The sequence below is a fragment of the Thermothelomyces heterothallicus genome, assembly GCF_042370625.1.
Source record: "Thermothelomyces heterothallicus CBS 202.75 unplaced genomic scaffold P884_scaffold_11, whole genome shotgun sequence".
Taxonomy (NCBI): Eukaryota; Fungi; Ascomycota; class Sordariomycetes; order Sordariales; family Chaetomiaceae; genus Thermothelomyces; species Thermothelomyces heterothallicus.
In genome coordinates, this window is record NW_027192572.1 from 586545 (window position 1) to 613289 (window position 26745).

Genomic DNA, 26745 nt, shown 5'->3' on the forward strand with positions numbered 1-26745 from the left:
CCCCCCCCCCCCCCCCCCCCCCCCCCCCCCCCCCGGCCCTCTCCCCACCGGGAGGTAAAAGATAGTGAAAACTGTTCATTGGTAGATTATTCTGAATAAGACCGCTCATGAAGACGGCACGTCTGCCTCGTCGCTCACCTGGCGACACGCGCGCTCCTCCTGGGCGGTCCTTCCACGTTTGCCCCCCCTAGCGGTCTTGCCGCCCGTCGTTTGGCAGGAGGCCGCTCGGTGATTTGGCCCACACCCGTATCTTGCGCCTCGGAATCACCGACGGCTGTGTCCGTCGCCCCGCCGCCGCCCGAGTTGCTCCCTGGCCCGTCTCTCTTTCTCTTCCGTTGTGATGGGCTGGGTAAGCCGCCGGGAGGGCGGCGACGAGTCGAAGGCGGGTCGCATTGTGGCGCACCTGCGGCCTGTTTTGCCGCCTCGGTCGCCAGCGGGACAGAATTATGCCTCCCAGATGACACGGGTGTGGGATCGTCGGCGGGGACGGGATTAGGGGGATTTTCACCACCCGCATCCTTCTGATCCGGGAAGATTTGTGGTGGGTCGACCTCGTTGCTCGGAGTCGATTCGGGTGACAGACAGGGGGAGAGAGCATGGCGGATTGGCTGGGGCGGGGTCGGTCGGACAGGATCTCCGGCGAAGGCGTCGTCTGCGTCAGCTGGGGGGGTCTGGCCGGCGCCAATACTTTCGCTCTCGTATGTGAGTTCTAGGATACGTGCCGGAGTCTTGAGCTCCTCTTCCCTCCTCCTATCCTTCTCGCGATTGTCGCGTACCAAGCCGTCGAAAAAGTTGATCAGGCAGTCGAATGCCATGGTTCTCGAGAGATGGCAAAATGCGGCACTCCGGGCAAATCGGTTATTGCTCTTTGAGAACGGATTTTCGTCCTCCATCTCCATGGATTTGCATCCAGGGAAGCCACACACTGGCCCGCGATTCAACAGCGAGTGCATCCTGTCGCTAACCTCCTCCCAGGCAGCCTCGAGCTCGGCGACTCGTTGGTCTCTCTTTTCGGCAAGTTTCGCGTAGAACGTATCTATGTCGTGGGACTCCTCCGCACAGGCGCGGACGTCGAAAAGGAAAGTGTGTGGCGATTGGATGGGGCATGTTCTGGTGTTGAACCGTTCGTGTAGCGTCGTGAAGAGGACATCGGGCATGAGCTCAAACTTCCACCAGGGCCAGCGCCACTCGCGATCGTACTCGTACTGCGGGGACGGCAGAACGCCATTCATCGTTGCTTGGCTGGCGCTGGTATGGATGCTTAGGGAGTGTGGAGGTGGCGGTCCGGGGCTGACGCGCGTGCTGGTGATGATGCTGGTGCTGGGTTGGTGCAAGTTGGGCAGTGTCCATGTTGATTGTAGCTGACCGATGGGTGGTGGGAGTTCTATCCTCCTTCCATTGCACCTCACAGCCGACCCCGGAAAATCCCCACACCCGGCATGGCCTTGGCACTGCGCATCGTTTCCTTGACGTTTGGTGGTCATTCTTCACTCCACTCGTTGATAAACCAATCTAATCAGGATTCTACACGGCCAATGGTGTTTTAAATCCGAAGAAGGAAGAGAACAATTTATTTCCTTATTTTTTTCTCGAAAGAGGTGAACAGAGCCATTACCTAGAGGCAAAGAGGTGCCGGAAGCCGAGTCGGAAAAGGTTCAGGGTTGGGGTCGTGCCCCAGCCAAGAAAGCTCAAACCCCACAGCGGGCAGGTGGCTTCTTTTACCCGTTCCTTGAGAGCGCTGACGACTCCTCAACCAACCTATCTAGCGCCACTCTGTGTGACCTCTCACGAACAAGCATTCTTCCTACCAAGTCCTCCAGCTTCGACGCAGAGGTTTCCAGGCCTCGAGACGCTTGTTCGACGACTTCTCGCCACGAAGCCATCATACGTGCTGCGTCGGAGTCGGGAATAAGCGCGTCGCGGATCCTCCACCACAGGTTCCCGTGGTGGCGCTCCGGCAAGGGGAGTCGGCCAATGACGTATAGCATCACAACCCCAAGCGCGTAGATGTCACCCGGCGTGCCCCGCGTGCCTCTTCCCAGAAATTCGGGCGGGAGGTACCAGGGGGTGCCTCCGTCGTGCACCGTTCGATCGGTCAGTGCCGCCGACAAGCCGAAGTCGATCAGGACGGCGCCGCGGGCTGGCGAGAAAAGAATATTGGCCGGTTTGATGTCGTGGTGGACAAACCCTTGATTCTGGATGTAGTACAGGGCGGTGGACATGTCGTGCAACACTCGGGTTTGATCGGCCGTCGTCATGGTGTGACAAGGGTACTGGTCTAGCGACGGTGCGTCTATATTTTCCATGTAGAGCGCCAGGAATCTCGAGTCGTGGCCGTCAAGACGTACGACCGAGGGCTAGGTCCGGGTGAGTATGGTCAGTAACAGGGAGCTAGACATTCCTCGCCAGTTCTCACGAGCATTCGCGGTGGCTCTACCACTGGACTGCTCGGCGTCGAGCCCATGCCCTTGATGCAGTGCGAGGTTTTGTGTAATACTAGCGGACCAGGTACTCACATGCTGCGACAGCTGGGAATGGATCTTGACCTCCTTCAGCCAGAGCTCTCCCATTCTTTGCACCCTTTCAGCCACATCGCGAGACTCCCCTGGGGCGATTGGCCCCGAGGGCGAGCGGATAACCTTCACAACCTTGAGCTTCTCAGGGTGACCCGAGTGCTGAGCGGTAAACACATGGCTGTTAGATCTCAACGAAATCATCTTGTCGTAGCTAAGCGTGTAGTCCTCGCCGTCGGGTCCAATGATTTTCGCCCTATCGCCGGGGCGTAGGTCTTCGAAAGGATGGCGGAGACCGAGAACAGCGTTGCCCTGACCGCCCGTGGCAAGGCTTTTCTCCTGCTGGCCGGGGGGAAGATGAAGCTGGGGTTCTGCCTTGGCTTCCGTGGATTCTGGAGCCGGCTGAAAGACAATGCTCGCTTGGACCACGCTGCCCTCATCCCCTGATTTCTTTTTCTTGGCTTCTCCCGCTGTTGGCTGTGACGGCTCGTGCTGCCTCTTGGTACCTGGGAGTGCCGACTCAATTGGCTCATCGGGAGTTCGCACGATTGTGATGTTGCGGCGTGGCAGGATGGAGAGATCAAGGATATGCTGTTTGGAACCCGTGAGAATGGCCCAAGACCCGGACTCCAGGATCTCAACGAAGTACGTCTTGAGCTCTACCGGCTGCCTTGACTGGGCCGGGCTTCCTCTGTCGAGCGGTATGGCAAGAATGGACTTGCCATCGCGGTTTGATATGGCGATGCGATCGGCGACTGGGTCGAAGGACAGCCTGCAATGGAGTATCGGGCCTTTCTTAGCTGTCGTGGTCGCCTTTATCGTGACGCCCAAGTCTTTCTGAGATTGAACCACGGCAAGCTTCCGGAAGGCGTTGGGGCTGGACTGGGCTGCATTCAGCTCAACATAGGGTTGTCGAGATGCCGCGTCAGCGTCCGAGTCGGTGCTCCCGGCGGGGGTGACGTCGACCGATATTGCGTGTGAATACTCGATAATGATGCGCACGCTTGGGTGCAGTTGCTGGGGGACTCCTTGATGGAGGTTCTGAGGGACAGGTTGCAACTCATCTCCGGCTGGAGCCGTGGTGTTAATCCGGCCCTGCAACTCGCTCGATGTAAACGGATTCGTAGCGCCGGAGGAGGAGGGGGAGGGTGCAGATTGGTTGGCGCCAGCAACTTGGTCAGCAACTGGTATTCCACGTTCCTCCAACATGTGCGCGAGCCTGCGCGATGAGACGCGTTCGGTCTCGCCCGAACCGCTGGGGTGGTTTTGGCTGCTCAGCATTTTACCTAAGTATGTGCCCAGACCAAAGCAGCTCGGTCGTGTTTGTATTCCGGAGTTCGTTGAAAACCTCGACGGGAGAAAAGGGGTGGAAGGTGGAAAGGAGGTTGGGCCAGAGGCAACAGCGAGCACTAACACATGTGAGCGCTTGTTGGCTGTTTCGTCGCCGAGCTCAGCATCCATGCCTGAAGCGCCGAACGATTGGCTGCATCCTGCGCGCGAGACGACTGGATCCCATGTTGCAAGTCGAAGGCCAGTCATTTCCTCCACGCCACGACATCTCGAGACCCTTCTCAAGGCCCATCACCAAGACCTCACCCCCCTCCAGCCACCCCCCGCGCCAAAGGATATCTGCCCTCAACAGCTGCAGGAAAACGCCTCTCCAAGGGGCCCCGCCTGGTTCTCGGGCCGGCGCCCGGGCGAATCGGCCGAACCCACCCAACCAAACCCATTTTTTGTCCCGGGTTATAAGAACCTTGACCGTTTAGAAGCTTGAACGGCAAAAGCGAAGCAGACACATACCACGTAGCTCGGATACCACACTTCCCCAGACCCAAGGGCTAAGACGATATACTTTCCCTTAAGGCGACGGTCGTCTGGCAGACCTTGCTCAGGTAGTAGCGGCTAAAACGATGCTTGGAGACTGATACGGCTCTTTCTGTGGGGATCTGGGGGTAGTCCACTACGATGGTGGAGTAGCTGCAGGAGTGGCATTGCTAAGAATGGAAACTGGAGACACAAGCTTGTCAGCCTGGTTGGTTTGTACCTCTTGTACGGAGGAGTAGTTAGGGTAGTTGCAATCGAAGGGGTGTAGGGGTCCCTATGAGTGTGTGTAGTGTATTGGGGTGTGCATGGGGGTGTGCACGGAGGTGCCTCTGAAGGTGGGGAACCTGTCACTGCCTAACAATGCCCGGACTTGGGCTCAACTGGCCTGGCTCGATCACCCTAGTAGGATAGACACGATACAAGCCGCCCACGAATAAGGGATAGCAGGGCTATCTCAATCGTGGTTCCGCCACCGGGGAAGCAAGGAGCTCCCCGGGATCGTCCATCTCCTCCCATTAGAGGGGCCCAACACGCGGGCGCCCAGCGTGTTTGCCCTTGTTCGTTTGGATGCGAGTCGCTAAATTGCTCGACTCGAGCGGCAACCGGTGACCATGGTCTTGAGTGCCTGCCTTGGCTGGCTTCAGAATGTATGTACCGTATGTCCAAGGAAGGGGGACGCTCGTCGATTGAGGCTAAGCGACGAGATCTCCTTAAGCAAAGTACCCGTTGCGAAATCCACAGCAGCTTGTTACATGGCCCTCCGTATCCCCCCGAGATCACCGTACCTCCACCGGTTGCAAGTGTGGGGGGTCAAAAAGTACGGGCAACATCACCATTGACTGCAGCCGAGGCGTTAAACTCGCAGCCGCCAACTACACCGCGTTTATATGCGGGGCGTATTCCCGAATTGGCAGGGCTGAACGTGCTGTGTCGTGTAACGCTGGGTTCAATCACAGCCGCCCTATCATCACCAAAATTCCGGGTGCGTCGATTACAAAAGAGAGACTTGAAATACCGGCTACCTGTCGGCCGAGGAGTGTTCATCCCAGGCGCTCCGGCGGAGACGTGCTGCCAAGAGCCGGAAGCGGCATCCGATCCAGTGTGTCACGAATTAAGCCAACAGGACCCCGGAGCGTGCATGGAGGCGCGGGGCATACGGATACCTACCCGAGGTATTCTAGGCTATGGGGAATATAGTCCGTCCACTTGTATGCATGCATGTATGTACCGTTCAGTACTGTACATACGAAGTACATGCAAATGCGTACATGAAAGTGACAAAAGACAAGTTCAAACACTGATGAACGGAACCCTGTGATATGGTTATTCCCACTTCCAGGACGTCCTTTACTCCAGTACTGCACGATGCTTTCAGGCATCAGACATTCTAATCTCACTGTGCGTACTACTAAGATTTTGGGACCGAGCCGATCGGGCCGCCCCGCCCCAAAATACCCGTGTGACTCGAACTGGTTAGCGTTGTCTTGGTCGGCATGGCGCCGGGCTGGGCCAGAATTTTTCATTTTGGATTTCTGGATCTCGGAGCGGAGCCTGCCCGAATGCTCTCTCTCTGTTTGGCGTTTTCGCAGTCCACTCCTGAGGAGCTAATCAATTCCCCACGTGATTCGTCTTTTCCCGACGCAAGGAGCGGAGTACGTCCGTACCAAGAGTGAGTGGCAACGGTGCCGACCAAGATGGAACCGGAATTGGTGGATATTGTCATTGTGGGGGCCGGACTCAGCGGCATCAACGCGGCGTACCGGGTGCAGACCCTGCTGCCGCACCACAGCTATGCCATCCTCGAGGCCCGGGCCGAGATCGGGGGGACCTGGGCCTTTTGGAAGTACCCCGGCATCCGGACCGACAGCTCCATGGGCTTGTTCGGCTTCCCCTGGCGGCCCTGGCCCCACGAGGTGAGCATGGCGCCCGGGCCGGCCATCAAGTCGTACATGGAGGAGTGCGCGGCTGCCGAGGGCATCGACAAGAAGATCCGCCTCGGCCATCGCGTCGTCGCCATGGCTTGGAGCAGCGACGAGCAGTGCTGGACGCTGCAGGTTGAGGTCCGGCGCGGTGACATCAACAACAATAACAGCGGCGCCGGGGAGAAAAAGGTGATCAAGGCGTGGTGGGTCATCGGCGCCAGCGGCTACTACAGCTACGAGCGGCCGCTGCCCGCCGTGATCCCGGGAATCGAGAGGTTCGGCGGGCAGGTGGTGCACCCGCAGTTCTGGGACGAGAGCGTCGACTACGCGGGCAAGAAGGTGGTCATAATCGGGTCCGGCGCGACGGCCGTGACGCTGCTGCCGAACCTGGCCAAGACGGCCGCGAGCGTGACGATGCTGCAGCGCACTCCTTCGTACGTCTTCGGCCTGCCGGGCACGGACAAGATGGTCAGCCGGCTGGCCCGCTTCATGCCGCTCTCCTGGGCCCAGACGCTCCACTGGTGGCGCTCCATGCTCCTCGAGACCGTCTTCACCTGGCTGCTCACCACCTTCCCCAACTGGGGCCGCCGCTTCATCACCCAGGAGATGCGGAAGCAACTGCCGGCCCACGTCGACGTGGACAAGCACTTCAACCCGTGGTACAACCCGTTCGAGCAGCGGCTCTGCTTCTGCCCCAACAACGACTTCTTCAAGGCGCTGCACCGGCCCAACGCCCGCGTCGTCACCGACACCATCGAGACCGTCACCGAGACGGGCATCCGGCTGCGGTCCGGCGCCGAGCTCGAGGCCGACATGATCGTCACGGCCACGGGCCTCTACTTTGAGCTGCTCTCGGGCGTCGACGTCACCGTCGACGGCGAGTCCGTCACCGCCTCCTTCGGCCGCCGCTACATCTGGAACGGCACGATGCTCGAGGGCGTGCCCAACGCGGGGCTCATCACCGGCTACACCGCCGCCTCCTGGACCCCGGGCGCCGACGTCCGCGTCCGCCAGCTGATCAAGGTGATCCGCCACATGGACCGCACCGGCGCCGCCGCCGCCGCGCCCTACGTCGACCCCCGCGAGCGCGCCTCCCTGCCCGTCCGGCCCGCCGTCGGCCTGAGCTCGACCTACATGGTCTCGGCCCACGACCGCATGCCCAAGGTCGCCGGCAAGGCCCCCTGGGTCAACGGGGCCAACTGGGCCACCGACGTGTGGCGCCTGTTCTGGAGCGACGTGAAGCAGGGGATGAAGTACACCTTTAAAGGAGACAAGGAGAAGCGTGTCTAGGTAGGTAGGTAGGTAGGTAGTTAGTTAGGCGGGCGACGGCTACGGTTGGGTACCATACCCTAATTACCTATCTAGGTCATGGATGATGATGATGCGAGGGTATGCGTGATCCGAGGCGACACCATGCCATGGTAGTTTCGAAACACGAGTACTTGCCTGGGATGTATGTACACATAAACAAGGGGCGGACGGGTTCCTGAGCGACAACGGGTTCCTGAGCAATAGCGAGGCAATGAATATCGTCGTCAATTTGATTAGCAGTTTACAAACTAGAGACAAACACCATGTGCAAGGTCTAGTACGCTCTCAGTCACGCTTTACTTGGTATCTGGCGGAGGGTGCGCTTTTCATCAGCGTCCTTCGTCCTCCCCGTCCCCGGACGTGCCGAAACGGGCCGTCTTGAAGCAGCTGACCACCATGGGCAAGACGGGAATGTCGAAGGACATGGTGTCGGCGATAATCACCCGGGCCGATACTGGACGGTGCTCCCGCTCCAGCCGGCCCATCCCATTTTCGTATCCTGGTTTGCGGTCCCGAGTGCTGGACAACCTCGACCAGCGCTGGCCAGAAACACACAAAAGGCTCGCTGCGCGCGACGAAGACGAAGAAGAGGTGACCACTTGGGATGCAACCTCACTGCGTACGGACCCGTATATGTATGTACATACATATATATATACGGTGCTCGGGGATTCCATCTAAGATTCGGAGACCAAAAGAAGAAAAGGTCAACTCCGAAGTCAAGGGACCTTGGGAGCCCAGAGCAAAAGTTGAAAAAGTGACTCGGATGCCGGGAATCGAACCCGGAGCTGTTGAGATGTCCACTGCTGAGCAGTGAGAGTCAACGATGTTAGCCATTACACCACACCCGATAGTGTGTTGTTTGCTTGCTGGTTGTCAGCTCGCGATTGGGATTTGTCAACCATTTTTTCTTGAAAAGTGGGGTTGCTTCTGAAGACTCTGACCAACCAAACACAAAGAGATGCGGGGATGGCCCACCGGGCCAGATGAGCTGCGCGTGCGCTGGTGCGAGGGGGTCGCGAAGTCGAGAGACAGGGTTAGGGTTTCCCCTTTTTATGTAAGGGCAAGAGGGAATTCTCAGACATCGAAAAGAGGATGTTGTCAAGGTAATGGCAAAAGAAGCTCGCCGAAGGCATTAACTATCTCGGTCTGTAATCTGGAGCACACATTAAATTCCCGACAAGGAGGATAGGCGAAGTCAAGTTAACCTAGCCCGAGACTGGTTTCCCCTGGCTTAATTACCGCTCTTGATAGACAGGCGTATAAACTTAAGATGCAAGGGCCTTGTTCCGCCGTCCAGGTGTGCTCCTGCCCCTTCGACAAGCTGCTGTACGAGCACTACCATGCGCCCTCTTTCGAGCCCGAGTCGCTGTATCGGATTGCCAGCGTCTCCAAGGTTCTGGGCATGCACGCTACGCTGGCGGTGCTGAAGAACAGGTACATTCTGGTATCTCTTAGCATAAGGCTTACTGTCAGACTCGTCGATTTCCAAGACTAACAGCCCGTGTCTTCTATTTGCCCTGTCAGGGGCGCCAGCTACTTTGTCGCGCGTTTGGCCAACGACTTGCTTGACCAAGCTCAGGCGCGTCATAATTACTCTCGTCCACCCTCCTCCGGCCGGCCACGGCCCGGCGCTCCCTGCAGCCCGTTTGGCCACACCGCCCACCTGGCCCTCTCCTTGGAGCCGGCCGCTCCCGGAGATACTCCGTCCGGGCCTCACCGTTCTCGCCCTTGCCCTCGCCCGCCTCACGTCCCGAGCTCAAGCTCAAGCTCAAGCTCAAGCTCGACAATGGCAGCGCAGGTACGTGGCCGCCCTGATCTCTCCACGAAGCAGGGCCCCCTCAGCGGCTACCAGACGCTGCTGTCGCTCTCGCCCGAGCACGGCATCGGCTACGCCGCCTTTGCTGTTGATGGCCGAGGCCGTGGCGGAGATGGCGATTTCGAAAAGACGTTAAGGAGAGAATTAGAGAGGGGGACGGAATCATGAAACTGTAATTGCGTGACCGGACACATAATCACCCTATTCTTTCTTTGACATTCACCGCTGTATGCTAGTCCCTTTTGCCTCGATCATGGTAACTCCTCGGACCCTCCTCTTCCTCCTCCTCTCCGCCATTGTCGAACCCCACTGCTGCGCCAGCGCCGGCCACGGATAACGCATGTCATAAAACACTGTCATTGGGACTGGGGACGCCCGATACCGGACATTTCCATCAACATGTCCAACAGCCAGCCAGCTACCCGGCCTTGACGAGATAGAGCGGGAGCTGGGCCTGCTAATTCAGAAGGATCTGTACTATGAACCCGGATGGAGGCTCTGGAGTATCTAGGACCTTGGCCGGTTATGATTTGATTTTCCGGAAACAAGCCTATTGGAACATGAGAAAATAGTGATAGCCAAGGACTGATAGAGAAAAGCCCGGCCTTCGAATTCCGAGATCAAGATATGATATTTCGACTGTTTGTTTGGCCGCTATATAATCATAGAATGCACGATTTCCATTCGTGCCAGGGTGTTGCCACATGTGAGTATCTGACATCCAAACTGCCCGGATGCTTCTTCATAAATGTCATCACGCCCTGGGCTTCGCCAGCCCTTCCTCTCCCTCCCTTCAACGGATCCTTGTCCCAAATACATGAAGTCGACCGTGACGAACGACGCGCACAAGAGAGCTCCCTAAGGTCCCCGAAAGATATACGCCAAATTCCTCGCAACCCGTCCGAGGTAGCTATGAAGTCGTGTGTCGACATAGTTTTTTTTACTCATGATCCAGGGCTGTCCCAATCTCCATGTAATTAGGGAACCGCCCGTGTACATGCCCAGAATCATTCACGGACACACAGTATCATTATCATGCCGCGCCGTGGTGAAGGGGCCTCATCCTCAAGTACATGCCGTGCTCGGGCTTGATGGTGATGACGCCCCGGGGCACGATCTTGGACTCGTCCATGGCCAGGTCCCAGGAGAAGGAGGTGACGAGGGCGGCGAGCAGGCAGCGCATCTCGGCCTTTGCGAACTCCTGGCCGATGCAGCTGCGGGGGCCCTGGAGGAAGGTGAGGAAGTCGTAGTTGCTCCTGGCGCCGCCGTGGCGGTTCGCCTTGCCGTCGTCGGCGTTGATCCAGCGCTCCGGCCGGAACCGGTCCGCGTCGGGGCCCCAGATCTCGGGCGACCGGTTGACCTGCCAGATGGAGACGACCACCTCGGTGCCCTTGGGGATCGGCTGGTCGCCGAGCCGGGTGTCGCGGAGGGCCTCGCGCATGGTCAGCGGCACGGTGGGGTACAGCCGGAGCGTCTCGTGCATGATGCCGTTCAGGTACGGCAGCTGCTTCAGCACGCCGGCCAGGTCGACCGGCAGCTCGCCCGCCACCGGCTTCTCCCCCAGCGCCTCCGTCACCTCGTCCCGCAGCTTCTTCTGGTACTCTTGGTGCTTGGCCAGCAAGTATGACGACCAGGCGAGGGCGGACGCCGTGGTCTCGTGCCTATTACGGGATTGAAAGGACGAAAGAAAAAAAAAGTCAGCAACGGATCGGGATTGGGGGTTGATAGGAATGATAGGCGTAAGGCATAAGTCGTACCCGGCAGCCAGGAATGTGAGGAGCTGGTCCTTGAGGACCTCGTCGTCAAAGTTGCCCGTCTTGATCAGGAGAGACAGGATGTCAAAGTGGTCGTCCTTGTTCTCGACGATGGCCTTTCGCTTCTCCTTGATCAGGTCCCTGCAGATGTTTTCCAGGGAGGAGGTCAGGTAGATGAAGAGGTTGTTCATCCTCCAGGGGAACATGCGGATGACCGGGAAGCCGAAGGCCAGGGAGAGGGCGGCGAAGATGATCTTCTCCCGGTCGGGCTCGAGGAGCTCCTCGTAGAGCTCCTGGAGCGGGTCGCCCGGCTTCTCGACCACGTTGAGGGCGCGGCCCATGCCGGCAACGCCGATGATGTCGAGGGTGACCTTGTGCGCCCAGCTGGTCAGCTCCAGCACGGCGGAGCCCTTGGACTCGGCGCTCGACGCGCTGGCGATCTGGCGGTTCAGAGTCCTGACTAGGACACCGGCCTTGGACCACATCATGGGGTACAGGTCGGTGATGTGGCGGGCGCGGAACGCAGGCATGGTGTTCTTGCGGATGAACTTGTGCTGGTCCTCCTCGACGGTGACTAGGCCATTCCCGAGAACGCGCCGTAGAAAGGCGCTGATCCTCCTGGGCTTGGCGAAGTCGTAGCACTTGTGGACGAGCAGGTCGGCCAACAGGTGAGGTTTGGCAACCAGGATCTGACGGCCGAAGCAGTCGAGGGCGATCAACTCCTCGTCCGGGTACCGTCCGACGAGATCAAGAAACAGGTTACCAGAAGGGCCCTCTTTCACGATCATGGACTGATACGCGGCGCTCACTATAGCCTATGACGGATGGGATCCCGGTCAGCACTTGGGATCACGATCCTAGAACAAAAAAAAAAACGGTTCGGTCGGCCGGGTGGCTCTTACTCTGGGACCACGGATCCGGCGTAGAGGGCTGAAGAAGTTGGGGTACAGAAATGCCCAAAAGACGAGTCCGAAGGCATAGTTGACTAAGATGGCGCCGGCCGCCAATGTGAGCCGACCATGCGAACCGACCAAGTCTGGAAATAGCCTGATGGCCACCAGAAACTCGACGGCCGCAGCAAGTGTGAGGCTAGGGAAGCCGAAGAGATGAGATGCTACCGTCATGGCGGCGAGGGAGCTGGCGGTGGCGAGCGGCGAGCGGCGAGCGGCGAAGACGGCTTGTTGTGTGTCTTTGGCTGAGAACAATCAAAGGCCAAAGAAAAGAGGGGTAGGCGACTCTGTGGACTTATAAAGCGTGTACTTCATTAATAGTAGTAGGAGACGGACCAAGGAATGTGGATGTGGTCGGTGATGAATTGAGGTAATCGGGAAGTTGCCGTTCAGAACCCGGAGAAGAGGAGTAGGTAGACGATCAGGGAAACACGGCCCAGGGAGAGAGAGTTGGCAAGCTCGCAAGACCCATTCCCATTCGCAAACTCACGGCCGGACGCGCGGTCCGGATGAAGTCGTAGAGTATGCGAATATGCTTGGGTACCGTAATACTAATTACTCTTGTCGGTTCGGGAGTCGAGAGTAGTGGTCTTACACGGTACGCTACGGAGTACTGTATGTACAATACATACATATTCTTCCTTTGCGCAGTACTTTTACACCTTTACACCTTCTATCCCACACACTCGCCTTCACGGTGCCCCGAAGGGACACCCCAGCACAAGCCGGTGCAGCAGAATCCGAGCTTGGCTCGAGCTTTGGGGGTTAAAATTCCCAAGCCGCAGCACGACTCCACCCACATACACAGGCAGGTCGCAAAGTCCGTCCCAATTTAGCTTAGCCTGCGAGTTTACGGAGTAAAAAGCTGTCCCAAGCTTGATTGACATCTCCTACCAAGTAAACAACGGCCAGGGAAAAAAAAGGATGGGGTCTGATGATCAAAGAACGGATTAATCCCGTATACTACTGCTCGCAAAGATGGTCTGCATTTAGAAACGACCGTTGTTACACTACATGGTGTTGTATTACATGATAACTAATCCGTACACACCACGTTACCGAAGAGAGGCCCTTGAGCCTGAACAGGACAAACATGATCATGATGTCCCTCACGGACACGTGTACTGTACACATACATACACGCAGTACTGAATACACCAGTGTTATGACAAAAGTTACATACAGATCATTTCCACGGCTGTTGCCCGGACCTCCACTTACGTATGTACGTACAACGTTCCACCGCTACGCCCCGACAGTACAAGTAGGTAAGCTAATAAGTAAATCTCCAAAAACCTACGCCCACTCTCGCATGCCCTTGTTGCCTCGCACCGTCACCATACGCAGTATGTACCGTGGAGTGACTCTGTTTTGGCCACCCACCAAACAACTCCCTCCCATCGCAAACCCATCCCAACAGTCCCTTCGTCGACGGACCGGATCCGGCCGGACGATCATTCTCGGCCGACGTACGGGGACGCAAAGGGGTCGCCCGCCCAGCAGCCGGGGCTCGCGCCGGAGCTGGGGCCGGGGCCGGGGCCCGGGCTGTGAGGGTTCGGGGTAAAACCGACACCGGCGGGGGGCGGACTACTCGCCGTTGTCGCCGTGGTCGCCGTCGTCGTCATCGACGTCGGCGTCGTCGCCAATGTCGTCGGCGTCGTCGCCATCATCATGGCCGCCGACTCCCGGGCCAAGCACTCGCGCAGGAACGCCTGCTCGCGGACCCAGCTGGAGCGGACCATGTCCTCCTCGAGCAGGCCGGCGGCGGCGCGGATGCCGATGCCCGCGTTGATGCGGGCGAGGACGTCGTTGGCGCTGCGCAGCTGGGCCGGGGAGGCGAAGGCGCACGAGGCGACGAGGCGGATGGACTGGACGATGACGATGGCGGCGGCGCCGTCGTGGGCCAGGGAGGATGGCACGCCGCCCGGGCCGACGTCGCCGAGGGCGTACGGCACGCTGGCCAGGATGTCGTCGATGGCCATGCCGACGTGCTGCCCCAGCACGGGCACGCACTCGGCCAGCCCCGTCTCGGCGCCGCGCCCGTCCCGCTCCTGGTAGTAGTGGTACGCGATCATGCTCACGAGCAGGATCAGCCGCTCCGACCGGGTCAGGATGATGGTGCACGCCGTCTCGACGTCGTAGTGCTGCGGCGCCGGCCCCCCGCTGCCTGCCGCCGCCGCCGACGACGACGGCGGCGGCGCCACCTCGCCCAGCGCGGTCGGCACGGCGCGGCCCTCGAAGGTGGTCTTCCAGTACTCAGCCGCCTCCTCGTCCCAGCGGTGGAAGGCGTCGAGTGTCTCGAAGCAGCCATGCAGGACGGCCGCCTGCTCCACCGGGTCGTCGACCAGCGGCGGCTGCTCTGCGCCCGGCGAGAGCAGCCGCTTGCGCAGCGACAGCGTCCGCGACATCATGGACAGCGCCCGCAGCAGCGGGTCGAAGGCGCCCCAGGCCGTCGCGATGGACCCGGGGTCCACATACGTGTCGTCGTCGTGCAGGAACGAATAGACTTGCTAACGGACCGAAACCCACGGCGAGCGGTCGTTTTAGCGACCCGAACAAGAAAAAAGGAAAATAAGAAGAACAAGGATGGGAGACGGAGGAGGGAAGTGTGTAAAGGGGGGTGTGAGAGGAAAAATGAAAGACACTTGACTTATAGGATACACTAAAAGAGGAGGTGGAAGTGGAAGGAGGAGGAGGTGGTGGTGGTGGTGATGCTGGTGGTGCTTCCGGCATTACTTACCAGGCGGATCAGGGCCAGGAAGAGGAGCTCGGCCCCCCGGCTGGTGGCGATCTGCTCTGGCCCGCGCTTCTCAACGAGGTAGTACAGGCCCGGGGCGTGCTCGCCCGGGTCGCCGGATCCCTCGCCGCTGATGTCCTTGAGGGTGCAGAGGAGGAGGACGGAGGTGATGACCCTGTCATCGGTCGCCTGATGTTCAGACCGGATGATGTCCTGCAGCATGCGGATGGCGCGGCCGTAGTTGCGGTACGACTGGACCCGGAACCGCTCGCCCCCAAACTTGTTGTAGGCCGCCATCTGGGCCACGGTCAGCGTCGCCGCTTCGAGCAGCCCCTGGCTGTGCGAGTCGTACAGGCTCGGCAGGAAGCTCAGGTGGCCCGGGAAGCCGTCGGTCGGGTTGGGCGACACGAAGCGGCGGACAAAGTAGGAGAGCGACACGTCATCGTAGGACGGGTCGGGCGCGCGGACAAGAGCCCGGTCCCATGGCACGGTCTGGACGGCTCCTTGTTGTAGTTGCTGGTGCTGGTGCTGGTGCTGGTGCTGGTGCTGGTCCTGCTGCTGTCGTTGTCGTTGTTGGTGGGCTTGTTGTTCTTCTTGCTCTACTGTTTCTTGTCGTTGATGTTGCTGCTGCCGCCGTAGTTGCTGTTGTTGGTGCAGTTGCTGCACTTCCGGCCCTGGGTGCTCTATCTTGATCAACACCGGCGGAGACTGACGAGATCCCTGGCGCTCAGGGGCTTTGCTGACCTGCGTCAGCCCTTGCTTATTCCCCGCCGCCCCCGCCGCCGCCGCCCCGGCCCGCTCGCGCTGCGCCGAAGCGGCACTCGAACCGGGACCGAGCTGGGTCCCACGGTGGCGGAACTGAAACTGGTCCGTGTAGCCCGGACAGGGCTTGCCGTAGATGCAGCAACGACGGCACGAAGGCCTGGCCTCGTCGCACTTTTTGTTTCGTTCGACGGCGGGGGGAGGCAAGTCAGTCCCGGTCTAGAGTCGTCTTCTCTTTTGGAAAGCGACAGAGATGGAGATTGAGAGCAACCAAACCTTGACTTTACGCTGGCGGCAGCGCAGACATCCCGTGCTGAAGCGCCCTGGGAACACCATCGCTACCAAAAGTAGGCAATTAGTTACTGGGGTCAGGCTTAAGCTTACTTCGGGGTATAATGGCAGCAGATCGCGAGTGGGCGATAAGATCCGCTCAGGTCCGGGTCTGCTAAGGTACGGGTACAGTAATAGCCAAGGTACGGAGTGTGCACGGCTTACTCGGTAATCCGTAGTTACTTCTTGCGCGTGGATCCGTGGCTCCCGGTGGGCTGCAGGCCGCAGGCCTGGTAGCGCAGTGCCTGTTCTCGCTTGCTAATGGCCCCCTTCCCAAGTACACTAAGGTAGGAGAAAGGTGCGACGAAAATCCGGGGTAAGGTGGTTGCAGCGAGTCTGATTGATGCCTGGGCGCCAAAATCCGGGGGCTTCCAACTTCGCAGCGCGTGTTGAGCCTCGGGCGGTTAGTTGTTGGGTTCCTGGCAAGAACACGTGCCAAGTTCGCGGGGGAATTGCCTCCTGAACTTGATGATGCTTGCCGAGTCCGGCTTAGCTTCCGATTTTGTCGGGTCAATGCCGAGGCTGCGCGCGAGGGTTCCTTCCTCCACCGGTTCGCGACTGCTCACAGTACGGATTACAGAAATTCACTAATTAGTGTGTACTCAGTAGTACACGCGGGACTGGGGAAGAGATACACACTTGTAAAAATTGAAACTTGTTGAGCCGCCAAGATGCACGAACTCATATAACTGAACTATCCGTGATGCGGCAGGGACCATTCCTGAGGTTGAGCGCTGCTCGTTCTATTGTTACGTTTGCCGCGACATCGCTGATTCAATATAATTTTACCCTTCCCCGCTCCTCATTCTTTGAAGGGCGTTCACGGCCTCAAAGTATTAATTATTCTAACTTGTTCTTAGTTCGCCAATTTTTGGGCGACAGTTTCCCATCACGGTCGGCATCATATTTACACAACAAAAGCAGAAGACGATAAATTGGGGAGAAAAAAAAAGGAAAACAAGGAGAAAAAGAAAACAAAATACGACCATGGCCTCAGTCCTCTACTCTCCAGTCATCGACCTGCTAGACGCGGCAAAGCGTCTCGTCCTGTCGCCCCTCTTGACGGGTCCGTTACTCTATTCTTTCACACACTACCCGGACGCAGTGCGCCATGTTCTCGCCGCCATCGCCCAGCACCTCCCCGAGCAGGCCGCGGCACCGCTTAGCTCGCTGCCCAACTCGGCGGCGGTTACTGTCCTGCAGGTGCTCGTCGCCCTGGGTCTCGTGCGCACGGTGAACGGGGCGCTAAACACCATGGCCGCCAACTCGTGGCGGCTGACGGCGGCCCCCGGCTGGGACTGGCCGAACGAGATCGCCGTCGTCACGGGCGGCTCGAGCGGGATCGGGAAGGGCATCGTGGAGCGGCTGGCCGCGCTGGGCGTGCGCGTCGCCGTCCTGGACATCCAGGACCTGCCCAAGGACCTGCAGGGCAACCCGCGCGTCCGCTTCTTCCGCTGCGACGTGACGTCGTCCGAGTCGGTCGGGTCCGCCGCCGACGCGGTCCGCCGCGAGCTGGGCCACCCGTCGATCCTGGTCAACAACGCGGGCGTCGCCAGGACGGCGCCCATCCTCCAGGCGGACGAGACCTTCCTGCGGCGCATCCTCGGCGTCAACCTCATGTCCATGTGGTTCACGACGCAGCAGTTCCTCCCCCGGATGGTGCAGGTCAACAAGGGCCACATCGTGACGGTGGCGAGCATCGCCTCCTTTGTGGCCCTGGCCACGGCCGCCGACTACTCGGCCACCAAGGCGGGCGCGCTCGCCTTCCACGAGGCGCTCGCCTCCGAGATCAAGCACCAGTACAAGGCCCGCAACGTGCTCACCTCGGTCGTCCACCCCAACTTTGTCCGCACCCCCCTGATCGAGGGCTTCTCGGCCCGCCTCGAGCGCGCCGGCGTGCGCCTGCTCACCAGCGACCGCGTCGCCGACGACGTCGTCGCCCAGATCAAGAGCCGCAGGGGCGGCCAGCTCATCATCCCGCCCTCGGCCACCGGCGTCTCCGGCATCAGGGGCTGGCCCACCTGGCTGCAGGAGCTCCTGCGCGACGGGGTGGCCGCCGGTGCGGTCAAGCCGTAGAACAGGATGGCGCTTGTAAGATAGGTTGTCGATATTATTCACCAGGGAACCAGATAGGATGGGGACAGGACAGGACACACCACGACATGACAGGATATGATTTCATGGGAATGTGACAGGACGTGGAGAGAAAGATTGCCAGAAAACTCGGTACCTAATCAGGTAATCAGCTATTATTATCTAACGCGGCAGATTCGGCAGGACGCCATTTTTGGAGTACTGCATACGCACTGAACAGGATTCAACAGTTTGGTTGCTAGGGAGGTGTTTGAATCATGGAGCCCTCCAGCTGTAATTAATGAGACGAGGCCTGTCTCACACAGCTCAGTTGGCTGCGACTCCAGCTCGGAAACATCATACACGCACGTAAAGCCCGAATCAGACACCTACAAGATTATGCGGCGGTTCTACAGGGATGATCAACCCAGATCTGGTCTTACACGTGAAATCGGTAGGTATCTACGTACCTTCGTATGTAGGTATGTACATCCGTACATCAATACAGAAGTTTATTACGCGTGCATACCGTAGTATCTGCAGTATCGTACGTACCAGATATAGGTACCGGTTGTTCCGGGCACGGCAAAGCGCCGGCCGTGGAAGCCAAGAACCCTCGGCCCTTGGGGACTGGCCCACTTCCTCTCCCCCCCCCCCTTTCTTCCGGAATCGATCCGATATAGAAATAGTACGGACTACAGTACGGATTACATAGATTAAACTTAGCACCCTTAATCCGCACTTATACACACCATCGCCAACCACACCTCACCCCATCCGCACCCGGAGTTCCCAACAAACATCGTCATATCGTCTCCACCGACCTTTGGCCGTCCAAAAAAGAGAAGAGAGAGAAAAAGAACAGAAAGGAGAGAAAAAAAACGGACAACTATCGCCATGAAGGAGACACAGACGTCGACGGCGCAGATCCAGGTGCGGAATAGCCGGGCGATCCGGCTGCTTTCGTACTGCTACACGCTGGTGGCGACGCCGTTCCTGCTCTCGCACTTTGCGCTCGACGTGGTGCTGTGCCTGGTGCCGTGGATGCGGCCGGCCAGGGAGTGGACGCTCAACCAGGCGGTGCGCGTGCGCGTCGTCCGCCTCGTGCTGCTCTACTGGTCCCTCCTGCGCTGGGGGGACCGCCTGCACCTGCGGCCGGGCCGAGAGGGGAACCGGTTCGAGGTGCTGCGGCCACCGCGGCGGCGGCAGCAGCAGCAGCAGGAGGAGGAGGAGGAGGAGGAGGGGTCGGAGGAGGAGAAGCCGGAGGACGACTACTACTACTACTACCGGGGCGACCTCGCCGTCACCACCGCCGCCGCCGCCGCCGACGACGACGATGACGATGCCGTGCGGCCCGAGCCCATCGGGGCGACCTGGACGCCGGCGCGGCCGCCCCCGCCGGCGCTGGTGCGGCCGGGGCTGGTGGTGGCGCTGCACTTCCACGGGGGCGGCTTCGCGGTCGGCAACGGGCGCGACGCGGACGCGGGCTTCGCGGCGCAGACGCTGATCCGGCACATGGGGTGCACGCACGTGTGCGCGCCGCAGTACCGGCTGGCCAGCACCGGCAGCGGCAGCGGCAGGGGCAGGGGCAACGGGCGGTTCCCCGCGCCGGTGCAGGACGCGCTGACGGCGTACCTGTTCCTGGTGCGGGAGCGGGGGATCCCCGGGCGGCAGATCGTCGTGTCGGGCGACTCGGCGGGAGGCACCATCGCGCTCGGGCTGGTGCGCTACATCGCCGAGCACGGGGCGGCGCTGGGCATCCCGCGCCCCGGCGCCGTCGCCCTCTGGTCGCCCTGGGTCGACGTCGCGGCGGCCCTGCGGCACGACATGCGCGCCTCGCCCAACTACCGCACCGACTACCTCAACATGGAGTTCGGCCGCTGGGGCGCCGCCGCCGTCTCGGGCTACGGCGCCGTCGACCCGTCCGGGCCCTACCTGGCGCCGCTGCACCACCCGTTCCGGCTGGAAGAAGAAGAAGAAGAGGCGCGGCCGCCGCCCATGTTCATCCACGGCGGCGACCGCGAGGTGCTCTGGGGCGATATCGAGCTGCTCGCCCAGCGGTACGGCGACGCGGGCTGGAGGGTGCACCTGCACCGGTCCCGGCACTGCCCGCACGACGTCATCCTGCTCGGCCCCCGCATCGGCTTCGCCGCCGAGGCCGAGGAGGCCGCCAGGGCGGCACGCGCCTTTTTCCTGGCCTCGACCGATCTCAAGCTGAGGTGCTGAGGTGCTGAGGTGGTCGTCTCCCTGCGGTTTGTTTACGCCCACTCAGGGGGGGAGGGGGGAGAGGGGGCCCCGGCTGTCACGGTTACACAATAGGTAATTACCTTAACGCGGTATTGAGTACATCACGAGGACATACGGGAGTGAGTGGTGGGCCTTGAAGAGGTGCGAATTATGTAGGCTAACTTGGGTATGGAAATTATCCGAGTACCATCGATATGGGGATTACCCTTGAACGAGTTGGGGAATATGGAGCATCGGGCATCAAGTCTTCATATCATTGTGTTCATGTATGTTATGTATACCAGAGCACAGGCTGAAAGAAGAAATCGTTCTCCTTCGGACCGAGAGTGTTCATCTGGCGAATCATCACACCAAAACGACACGGCAATGCTTGTACAAATGTATGGTACAATTCATAACTATCTACATACCTGACATGTATGTATGTACATACAAGGAGCGGCAGGCCACACGAGCCTGCCGAGGGTGGTTTGTTTGCTCCATACAGGGCTAGGTTTTGTTGCTGTAATGGAACAAGTACGGAATACAAGCTACATCCGAGGCGCACGGAAAAAAGAAGGGTCCAATCCACAAGTTGGAGTTGTCATGCGGGGTTGCTGCGGAGAACGACAGGGAAACAAACACAGGATATACAGTATCTTTATGACCCGTGTTTACTGTCTCATCGCATCTCGGTGATGCCTCCCTTGGGGGCTTAGCTTCCGAGTTGTAGGTGCCGAACATGATGTCACTCTCTGCTCTCTCGGCCAACAGCACTGCGAAGGGTTCAAGCTTTTCTGTAGTGTACATCCGCGTGCAGTAAGAAGAGAAAAAAAAAAAAGGGTGTGGGGGTTGGCGTGCCAAAACGATTACCCGGCGCTCGAGGTCCACAAGAGTTAGACTACTCTGTAAAGTGCCCGAGTAACTACAAGACAACCACGTGGTGCTAGCATAAAAGGCAGAGCAGCTCGCAAAGTCAAGCCCAACCCGGATGGACCTTGCGACCGCTGGTCAGGAGCCCGGTCAGAAGGATTCGTTACTTCCTGTACCGCGAACTGCGAGATGGTTCTAATTATCCACAGTTGCCTTTGCCACCTTTTGCTCCCCTCTCTTCGCCCAAATTAGCCAGCCATTATTCACCCACCACACCCCATTTGCCCTTTTTGCATGTGATTGCCGACTCCAAGAAGTTCCGCGGAGTCTGGCAAATGTTCAATAGCCAGGAAACTATGTCCTCTCAAAGACTTCCCCAAAAAAAGGTCACATCGGGGTGACCTGACGACAAAAGGTTGCCGACCTGGGACCTGCGTCGGATCTTGTCCGCACAGAGACCCATCTTCTCTGGAGTAATTACGCAATAAACCATTCTGGACCGGCAACATCCCGATCGCCGATCAGCTTGCGAGGTGCATCGGGTCAGATCCGGACTCGGTAGTCCCTCTTCAGCTCTGCTTGGCGCGTGTACATACACTCGCAGTATGTACGTAATTCCATACACGACAGATACATACATGTCTCTCTTTCTTTGGCTCTTTTTGTCTCCGTAATTAGTTCTCTGCGTCCGGCCTCTCCAGTCTTCGACTAATTACGACCACAACTACGAACCTTGAGTCAGTGGATTCTTTCCCCGAGTATATATGGCTTGACGCCCTCGACTTCAATCAATCTCGGCAGCAGTGAAGCGTCTGGCTTGTGCCCTTTCAAGCAACCAAAGCCCCTTTTCCTTGCTCCGGTCCTTCATCAAGCTTGCTCCCGTCTCGGGTGGGGTGTGAGTCTGGGCCGTGTGAGTGTCTGTCAGAGCTAGAGAGAGAGAGAGAGAGAGAGAGAGAGAGAAAGAGAGAGAGAGAGAGTGTGTGTGTGTGTGTGTGTGTGTTTGCATGCCCACAATGGCCAACGGCACCCCCGCGGGTCCGGGACGGCCGGATGACGACGGCTTGTTCTTCGACGTCCTCATCGTCGGAGCCGGCATCTCGGGCATCAACGCGGCGTACCGCATCCAGACCGAGGGCCCGGCCGACACCACCTACGCCATCCTCGAGGGGCGGGACTCGCTCGGGGGCACCTGGGACCTGTTCCGCTACCCCGGCATCCGGTCCGACTCGGACATCTACACCTTCGGCTTCCCCTGGAGCCCCTGGAGGCACAAGACGGCGCTGGCCTCGGGCGACCAGATCAAGGCCTACTTGGCCCAGTCGGCCCGCTCCCAGGGCATCGACCAGCACATCCTCTACCGTCACCGGGTCGTGTCGGCCGACTGGAGCTCGGCCGGGAAGCGGTGGGACGTCCGGGTCGTCGTGGACGGGCGGGAAGACCAGCCGCCGGCCGTCTTCCGGGCCCGCTTCCTGCTGCTGGGCACGGGCTACTACGACTACGAGAAGCCGCTCGAGGCCGCCATCCCGGGCATCGAGACCTTCGCCGGCAAGGTGATCCACCCGCAGTTCTGGCCCGAGGACTACGACTACACCGACAAGGAGGTCGTCATCATCGGCAGCGGCGCCACCGCCGTCACCGTGCTGCCCGCCATGGCCGAGCGCGCCCGCCGCGTCACCATGCTGCAGCGCAGCCCGGGCTACGTCTTCTCCCTGCCCTCCCGCGGCCTCCTGACCGCCCTGCTCTTCGCCGTCCTGCCCGCCGCCGCCGCCCACTACCTCTGCCGCCTCCTCTGGCTCGTCCGCAGCCACCTGACGACCGCCTTCTGCCGCGCCTGGCCCGCGCTGGCCAAGCGCGTCATCAAGCGCGCCACCCTCCGCCAGCTGCCCCCGACCGTCCCGTGGGACCCGCACTTCCGGCCGCGGTACAACCCGTGGGAGCAGCGCTTCTGCGCCTGCGTCGACGGCGACTTCTTCGCCGCCCTGCGCTCGGGCAAGGCCGACGTCGTCACCGACACGATCCGGACGGTGACCCCCCGCTCGATCGAGCTCGGCTCGGGCCGGGCGCTGCACCCGGACGTGATCGTGACGGCGACGGGGCTCAGGCTGCGCTTCGGCGGCGGGATCGACCTCCGCCTCGACGGCGAGCCCTTCCGCTGGCGCGACAAGTTCGCCTGGCGCTCCGCCATGCTGCAGGACGTGCCCAACCTGCTCTTCCTGACCGGCTACGAGACCGCCTCGTGGACCCTCGGCGCCGACGTCAGCGCCCGCCTCTTCGTCCGCATCCTCCGCCGCCTCCGCGACCGCCGCGCCGCCGCCGCCGTCCCCCGCCCCGCCCGCCCGGACATGCCCGAGCGCCCCATGATGACCCTCACCTCGACCTACCTCCGCACCGCCCGCGACGTCCTCCCCAAGGGCGGCACCGGCGTCTGGGCCCCCAAGACCAACTACTTTGCCGACATGGCCAGGGCCAGGTGGGGGGACCTGTCCAAGGAATTGGAGTTTATCATGTAGTGTAATTATCTATTAATCAAGATCCCTCGGATGCCTTGTTTTATTCTTTTTTTTTTGTTCACCGTCATTCCTGCACCTATTGATGCCTGCTGCATGACCCGATTCGAGTGTTTATTGTTGAAGGGGCCTGGACGGCATGAGCCAATAATTAGAGAAAAAAAATCGAATCCTTGAATCAATGTTCTTGTGGTCTGTCCAATGCAATTCAACATAGATTTGATGCATGATTCTGTTGTTACAGATGACAACACAAGGTATGTAATTATGTATGTACATAGACTACACTAATTAAGAGTGATCCGTGCCTCCTGTCTCGCAGCGTCGTGCGTGCCAGCTGGATCATCGCCCTCGAGTCGTCGAGAATACCTCGGGTAATTAATTATCTGGGAAAACTCGACTAAAACCACCATCCTCTCAACCATGTTGATTCCGCCCTCGCCTTGCTCGTTGACAGGAATACCGCCCCCTCCTCCGGATTAACTACCCCCACCCCACTAATATGATGCCCCTCTTCCCCATGGGGATGGGCTGCCTACTACCAAGTAGTGTGGAAGAGCGTATCCGTAGTGGGTGCAGTGTCATCTGTAGTTTTATTTTAGTATATGGACGTACAGTAGTGTACATAGAACCCCCCTGCTGGGTGGGCTGGGATTGTCCCGCCCCCCATGTGTGTGGGGTGCAGTAGTTCATTAACTAGCGCAAAAAAAGCGATCGCAATTCCGAAATAGGGGCAATCTTCCGAGCTTTCCATCGTCTCTCTCCCGCGCACACACTTCCCTCTATTATCTCCGAAACCGACCCTTCTTGTCCATCCCCCGACATCGAAACCCGCTGCCTCGGTATCGGAAACTGCCCAAAAAAAAAAAAAAAAAAAATAGTATCGTCCACCGAGCGTGGGGAACCTGGCGATCATTGGCGTGGATGAGCATCTGTGGCTGCTGCACACTGTCTCATGCACATCGCCGCCAGTGCGACGCCTCCCCGAGACATACGTTGAGCAATCACGCACACGCACACACACATACTACGGAGTAACAAAGGAGGAAAAGGAAAAGAGGATTCAGGATTCAAGGGGTGGGGTGGTTGTATACTCGCTCAAAAACCGCCTGGGCTCATGTCCGGCAGACTTGAACCCGCCTCCGGGGTTGTTGAGGAGACACCTAGACTCCGTACTAGTAGGATCTACTACTCCGGGGCCGAGTCATTGTGTAATAGTACCTTTTGCCTTATCCAAACTACTCTCCTCTTCATCTTCATCATCACCTCCTTCGAAGACACTTGGTCGGTTAGTATTTATTTGCTGGCCTATAGTTGGTTACTTACCATTCTTTTATTTCTCTCACTAGGCAAGTTACGGCCAGACTTCACCATGTCCGAGACCAGCGTGACCGCCCTCACCGGCTATCTCGACAACCTGACGGCGGAGGAGGAGGCCAAGTTGCAGGAGGCGTGGGCGCACCTGCTCCGGCTGTGCGGCGTCGAGGGGAGCGACAAGCTGCCGCCGGCGGACCGGACGGGGGAGCTGCGGGAGCGGCACCTGGAGCCGGCGGGCCTCGAGTCGGCCGCCGTCTTCCGGGAGCGGCTGTGGAGCTTCATCCTGGCGGACGAGCCGGACGTGCTGGTGCTGCGCTTCCTGCGCGCGCGCAAGTGGGACGTCGACCGGGCCGTGGCCATGCTCGCGTCGGCCGTCGGCTGGCGCCACGAGCGCCGGCTCGAGGCCGACGTGATCCGCCGCGGGGACGCCGTCGGGCCGGGCGGCCCGGACGCCCCGGCCGACGACGGGAGCTTCCTGGCCCAGTACCGCTCCGGCAAGGCCTACGTCCGCGGCAGCGACCGCGAGCGCCGCCCCGTCTTCGTCATCCGCGTCCGCCTGCACGACCCCAAGCTGCAGTCGGCCGAGGCCATGGAGCGCTTCGTCCTGCACAACATCGAGACCATCCGGACCACCCTCCGCCACCCGCGCGAGAAGGCCTGCCTCCTCTTCGACCTCACCGGCTTCGGCCTCAAGAACATGGACTTCCACGTCGTCAAGTTCCTCGTCCAGGTCTTCGAGGCCAGGTACCCGGAGTACCTCGGCGTCGTGCTCGTGCACAACGCCCCGTTCGTCTTTTGGGGTTCGTGAACACACACCCGCCCCTCGCTCGCAGTGTGACATCCCGAGGGGGGCTGCTGATATCTGACTTAAATCACCCGAACCCTTCTGTTTCCCCCCCCGTCGCTCCTCTACAGGCGTATGGAAGGTGATCAGGCCGTGGCTGGACCCGGTCATCGCGTCCAAGATCAACTTCACGAGCGGCGGCGCCGACCTCGCCCGCTTCATCGCGCCCGAGGAGCTGCAGACGTGCTTCGGCGGCAAGGACGGCTGGGAGTACAAGTACATCGAGCCCGTCCCGGGGGAGAACGACCGGGTCGAGTCGGAGAAGAAGGCCGACGTCGAGGCCGAGCGCGACGGGCTCGTCCGCCGGTTCGAGCGCCTGTCGGTCGAATGGGCCACCCTCGACGCCCGCTCCGCCGAGGCCAAGCAGACGTCCGCCGACCGGCGGAAGGTGGCCAAGCAGCTGAGCGACGCCTACTGGAGGCTAGACCCTTACGTCCGAGCCCGCACCTACTATGACAGGGCGGGCGTGCTGAGCAGCTCCGGAGCAGTGGACTACAGGGCGGCGCAATGATTGATTATTGATTAGGGTTTGTTGCCTTCCCAGTTGAACGGGTGATTTATCTTTTCTTCTCTTTTTGGGGTTTGGGGGGGATTTCCTTTTACTTCATGGCCAAGGGGGTTTCATAATTATTCTCTGGATAAAACGATGGTCTACTATTCCATGTCGACTCCATGTGTAGGGCAGATCCAGGTTGATTATTTTTGATTTCTTCGGGGTGCTCGACACGAATATCTAATTAATTATTATTAATCAGACTTCGTTCGCAGGATGCCTATTGCATTTACAAGGCAGCGCAAAATATGAACCGACGGCGCCATTCTTGGTCAAGGATCAGAAAGTCATCCATCCGACAGTGAGAGATTACCGCAGCTACCCGGCCCTTGTCAGCTCAGAGCGTGCCCGTCCGTAGTATTGTCAGCTTTGTCAATCACATGTTGCCGGCAAAACGCGAATGTATAACCCACCGAGCAGCTTACCGAGT

The 26745-nt window shown here is 59.5% G+C and overlaps 9 protein-coding genes and 1 non-coding gene across 10 annotated transcripts; 5 read left to right on the plus strand and 5 right to left on the minus strand.

The window, feature by feature from the left end:
* Window positions 1-31: 31 nt before the first annotated feature.
* P884DRAFT_259640 (uncharacterized protein) lies at window positions 32-1277 on the minus strand. The gene has a single exon (XM_069441368.1). The coding sequence runs from the start codon at window positions 1230-1232 to the stop codon at window positions 135-137; it is 1098 nt and encodes a 365-aa protein (XP_069297595.1). The 5' UTR covers window positions 1233-1277; the 3' UTR covers window positions 32-134.
* A 441-nt stretch (window positions 1278-1718) lies between these two features.
* P884DRAFT_200348 (kinase-like domain-containing protein) lies at window positions 1719-3074 on the minus strand (the record flags this gene model as incomplete). The annotated part of the gene is made up of 2 exons (XM_069438292.1): window positions 1719-2357; window positions 2517-3074. Coding segments are annotated over 2 exons (1197 nt in total), but the record flags the coding sequence as incomplete, so codon positions are not given.
* Window positions 3075-5924: 2850 nt separating this feature from the next.
* On the plus strand, window positions 5925-7830 carry P884DRAFT_259644 (uncharacterized protein). The gene has a single exon (XM_069441369.1). The coding sequence runs from the start codon at window positions 6032-6034 to the stop codon at window positions 7547-7549; it is 1518 nt and encodes a 505-aa protein (XP_069297597.1). The 5' UTR covers window positions 5925-6031; the 3' UTR covers window positions 7550-7830.
* A 501-nt stretch (window positions 7831-8331) lies between these two features.
* On the minus strand, window positions 8332-8421 carry P884DRAFT_t92. Its single transcript has one exon. It is a non-coding gene; the product is annotated as a tRNA-Glu (tRNA).
* Window positions 8422-8843: 422 nt separating this feature from the next.
* Window positions 8844-9557, plus strand: P884DRAFT_299814 (uncharacterized protein; the record flags this gene model as incomplete). The annotated part of the gene is made up of 2 exons (XM_069444712.1): window positions 8844-9017; window positions 9405-9557. 2 exons carry the CDS (start codon window positions 8844-8846, stop codon window positions 9555-9557), a joined length of 327 nt encoding a protein of 108 aa, XP_069297598.1.
* A 663-nt stretch (window positions 9558-10220) lies between these two features.
* On the minus strand, window positions 10221-12267 carry P884DRAFT_223915 (cytochrome P450; the record flags this gene model as incomplete). Its single annotated transcript, XM_069439575.1, has 3 exons — window positions 10221-11050; window positions 11147-11958; window positions 12046-12267. The coding sequence occupies 3 exons, from the start codon at window positions 12265-12267 to the stop codon at window positions 10423-10425; spliced, it is 1662 nt and encodes a 553-aa protein (XP_069297599.1). The 3' UTR covers window positions 10221-10422.
* Window positions 12268-13241: 974 nt separating this feature from the next.
* P884DRAFT_223917 (uncharacterized protein) lies at window positions 13242-16147 on the minus strand. The gene is made up of 3 exons (XM_069439576.1): window positions 15869-16147; window positions 14834-15766; window positions 13242-14603 (listed from the first exon to the last, which is right to left on the minus strand). Exons 1-3 carry the CDS (start codon window positions 15926-15928, stop codon window positions 13548-13550), a joined length of 2049 nt encoding a protein of 682 aa, XP_069297600.1. The 5' UTR covers window positions 15929-16147; the 3' UTR covers window positions 13242-13547.
* Window positions 16148-16547: 400 nt separating this feature from the next.
* P884DRAFT_259648 (uncharacterized protein) lies at window positions 16548-18402 on the plus strand. Its single transcript, XM_069441370.1, has one exon. It carries the CDS (start codon window positions 16910-16912, stop codon window positions 17996-17998), a length of 1089 nt encoding a protein of 362 aa, XP_069297601.1. The 5' UTR covers window positions 16548-16909; the 3' UTR covers window positions 17999-18402.
* Window positions 18403-18736: 334 nt separating this feature from the next.
* Window positions 18737-23604, plus strand: P884DRAFT_243488 (uncharacterized protein; the record flags this gene model as incomplete). The annotated part of the gene is made up of 3 exons (XM_069440323.1): window positions 18737-19177; window positions 19247-20214; window positions 22062-23604. Exons 1-3 carry the CDS (start codon window positions 18893-18895, stop codon window positions 23602-23604), a joined length of 2796 nt encoding a protein of 931 aa, XP_069297602.1. The 5' UTR covers window positions 18737-18892.
* Window positions 23605-24496: 892 nt separating this feature from the next.
* On the plus strand, window positions 24497-26530 carry P884DRAFT_243491 (CRAL-TRIO domain-containing protein). The gene is made up of 3 exons (XM_069440324.1): window positions 24497-24812; window positions 24951-25718; window positions 25834-26530. Exons 1-3 carry the CDS (start codon window positions 24719-24721, stop codon window positions 26271-26273), a joined length of 1302 nt encoding a protein of 433 aa, XP_069297603.1. The 5' UTR covers window positions 24497-24718; the 3' UTR covers window positions 26274-26530.
* The last annotated feature ends 215 nt before the right edge of the window (window positions 26531-26745 follow it).